Source organism: Limulus polyphemus, unplaced genomic scaffold (genome assembly GCF_000517525.1).
Source record: "Limulus polyphemus unplaced genomic scaffold, Limulus_polyphemus-2.1.2 Scaffold2030, whole genome shotgun sequence".
In the NCBI taxonomy this organism is placed as follows: Eukaryota; Metazoa; Arthropoda; class Merostomata; order Xiphosura; family Limulidae; genus Limulus; species Limulus polyphemus.
In genome coordinates, this window is record NW_013667640.1 from 1 (window position 1) to 3,197 (window position 3,197).

Genomic DNA, 3,197 nt, shown 5'->3' on the forward strand with positions numbered 1-3,197 from the left:
AAGTAAACTATATTTCGTATGAACCGCTGTGTTTACGGAGAGTTTCCTTTGGTAATTATGAATATGTGGATTGAGTAAACTTTATTTTGTATGAGTCACTATGTTTACAGAACGTTTCCTTTGAGATTTATGAATCTGGGGATTAAGTAAACTATATTTCGTATGAACCGCTGTGTTTACGGAGAGTTTCCTTTGGTAATTATGAATATGTGGATTGAGTAAACTTTATTTTGTATGAGTCACTATGTTTACAGAACGTTTCCTTTGAGATTTATGAATCTGGGGATTAAGTAAACTATATTTCGTATGAACCGCTGTGTTTACAGAAAGTTTCCTTTGGTAATTATGAATATGTGGATTGAGTAAACTTTATTTTGTATGAGTCACTATGTTTACAGAACGTTTCCTTTGAGATTTATGAATCTGGGGATTAAGTAAACTATATTTCGTATCAACCGCTGTGTTTACAGAAAGTTTCCTTTGATAATTATGAATATTTGGATTGAGTAAACTTTATTTTGTATGAGTCATTATGTTTACAGAACGTTTCCTTTGGTAATTATGAATATTTGGATTGAGTAAACTTTATTTTGTATGAGTCATTATGTTTACAGAACGTTTCCTTTGAGATTTATGAATCTGGGGATTAAGTAAACTACATTTCGTATGAACCGCTGTGTTTACAGAAAGTTTCCTTTGGTAATTATGAATATGCGTATCATACACCATTGAGTTTTTATATTTTATTTTATTCTATCGCATGTTCACAGCGATTATCAGTCATATAAATAACGATATCCATATTGTTATACCGCTGAGCAAACGGATCCGAGAAATACACATAAGAGACGTCTTTTACACTTTATTGAGATTTTAAAATAAAAATATAAAATATATACTTGATTGCTCAACCCGTGAGTCTGTAAAAAAAAACAAAACCAGGTAGTTGTATCTTCCTTTTGATTGTTTCATATCCTACTCGCCTCCAGTGGCACAGCGGTATGTCTGCGGACTTACAATGTTAGAATTCGGATTTCGATACCCGTGGTGGGCAGAGCACAGATAGCCCATTGTGTAGCTTTGTGCTTAATTACAAACAAACAATATTCGTGGCTCCCCAGTGGCACAGCGGTATGTCTGCGGACTTACAATGCTAGAATTCGGATTTCGATACCCGTGGTGGGCAGAGCACCGATAGCCCACTGTGTAACTTTGTGCTTAATTACAAGCAAACATATACTACTTCACCTGAATAAACTATAACGTTACAATCAAGTCTTAAAAAATATTTTATTGACTACCTTATTTCTATTCTATAAAAAAAAGAAACAAAGTCAGCTAATAAAGCTAAATAATTTGGATACAAAGTTATAAGAAGTGAAGACATGCCTGAAAATTACCATATCTGCTGGACACTCAAAAAATTATCAATAAATCTCAGTGCTCATAATGTATATATATATATATATATATATATTCTGTTCTAATTATGCATTTTAAATCTACGATATATATCATCAAAGTCACTAGTTATCACTGAGTTATACCGGTTACAAGAAAATCCATTCTTCATCAGCAACCCTGAACAAGGGTAAATAGAAAAAAAAAAGACCAGGCCTGTTATTAAAATAAAGTGTTATACGTGGAAACTTTTTAGTTATATGTTGCACATCACAGTGAATCTATATTTATGTAAGATGTGTTTTTATTTACTGTTGTTTAGGATTCCCGATGAGGGGTAGAATTTCCCAAAACTGAAACAACTCGGTGACAACTGGTGAATTGAATGATGGATTGGGCTCCATATTTATTTAGAGCATCTTAAACAGCTCCTCCATCGTATGATTAATAGCATCAGTATTCTTGAAATAAACATATAAACATATGTTCACTGTGGTGAGTAAACAGAAAACTCAAAACACCTGTTTTATCCTGGTCTTTCACAATGTAGGTAAAGGTGAGTGAGTATGTTGATACTGTTTTATTCTTGTGTTTCACAATGTTAGTGAAGGTGAGTAGGTTGATACTGTTTGATCCTTGTGTTTCACAATTGCCATTCGTGAGTTTCTTGCAATCTGAGACGATTGAAATGGTTCGTAAGCAGAGTTTAGTCATAGTAAATAGTTCATTACAATACGTTATAAGAAACATCGGTTCTCATCAACATAACATCAGTTCATTACAATACGTTATAAGAAACATCGGTTCTTAACAACATAACATCAGTTCATTACAATACGTTATAAGAAACATCGGTTCTTAACAACATAACATCAGTTCATTACAATAAGTTATAAGAAACATCGGTTCTTAACAACATAACATCAGTTCTTTACAATCTGAATTACTGCCTGTGTTTTGCAACTCTGCAATTATAATCTTGTTCGGATATAAATAAGGAAGTAAGGGTGTTAGTTAAGTAGGTGTTTGAGAATGTGTGTAAATGACGTTTTCAACTGTGTCGTCTATTTTAAAATCATTAAAACACTCTCCTGTTGCGTGTGCTTATTCCCGCCTCAGATACACATCTCGGTGGTTGCTGAATTTACCGTCTTCACATTTCTCTTCTATAAAACACTCGGTTAAGACAAATACACGTAAGTAATTGTGTGAACAACGAGATTTGAATGTTCTTTGATTACACCTATAGCTGCTGGTGTTGACTGTTAATAAATGAGACGAGATAATCCACCTATTCGTGCGTGACATGCCTCCTCCCCAGTGATTGGAATAGACGATGCCAGCAGTGAAACAGCATCCGAGTCTGCCAGCTCCGCGAGCTGCTTGCGCGTGCTCTCTAATCTCCAAGTGCTTTCTCTCTTTGTAGCTGATCGCCCGGATGTGAATTCGCTGTGGAGACAGGTGGCACCTTCGAAAAGACAAGCTGAAGATGGTAAACTGGTTCTTATTTCTTGAATTTTGCTACTTCTAGTTTATTAGTCTGTCTGCGGTTGTGGATTTGTGTTCATGTCTGTGACCAGCGGGCACTGCCCTCAACAGGCGCTGGTTCCCACCCTGAATGGATGAGAACTTTACAAAAGTTCCTTTGCCTTGCGTAGACTACGATTGCTTGAGCCCATGCCGTGCGGCACGCTGGCCCACTTGATGAGCAGGGCCTTGGGGCCCCCAAAAGCCACCGCATCTGACCACCTAAGCCTTCACAGCCGCCATGCCCTGGTTCACTGTGCGTCTACTCC

At 36.4% G+C, this 3,197-nt stretch overlaps 1 protein-coding gene across 2 annotated transcripts in view; it reads left to right on the top strand.

Annotated features, from left to right (window-relative positions):
• Positions 1-1,496: 1,496 nt before the first annotated feature.
• Positions 1,497-3,197, top strand: part of LOC106465721 (voltage-dependent calcium channel gamma-5 subunit-like) — an 86,131-nt gene continuing 84,430 nt past the window's right edge. Inside the window, exon 1 of one of the 2 annotated variants that reach the window (XM_013925958.2) lies at positions 1,497-3,177. In XM_013925958.2, coding sequence (XP_013781412.2) covers positions 3,170-3,177 — 8 coding nt within the window. In that variant the 5' untranslated portion in view covers positions 1,497-3,169. The remainder of the gene's footprint in view (positions 3,178-3,197) is intronic. The other variant, XM_022393640.1, reaches the window with a different exon arrangement.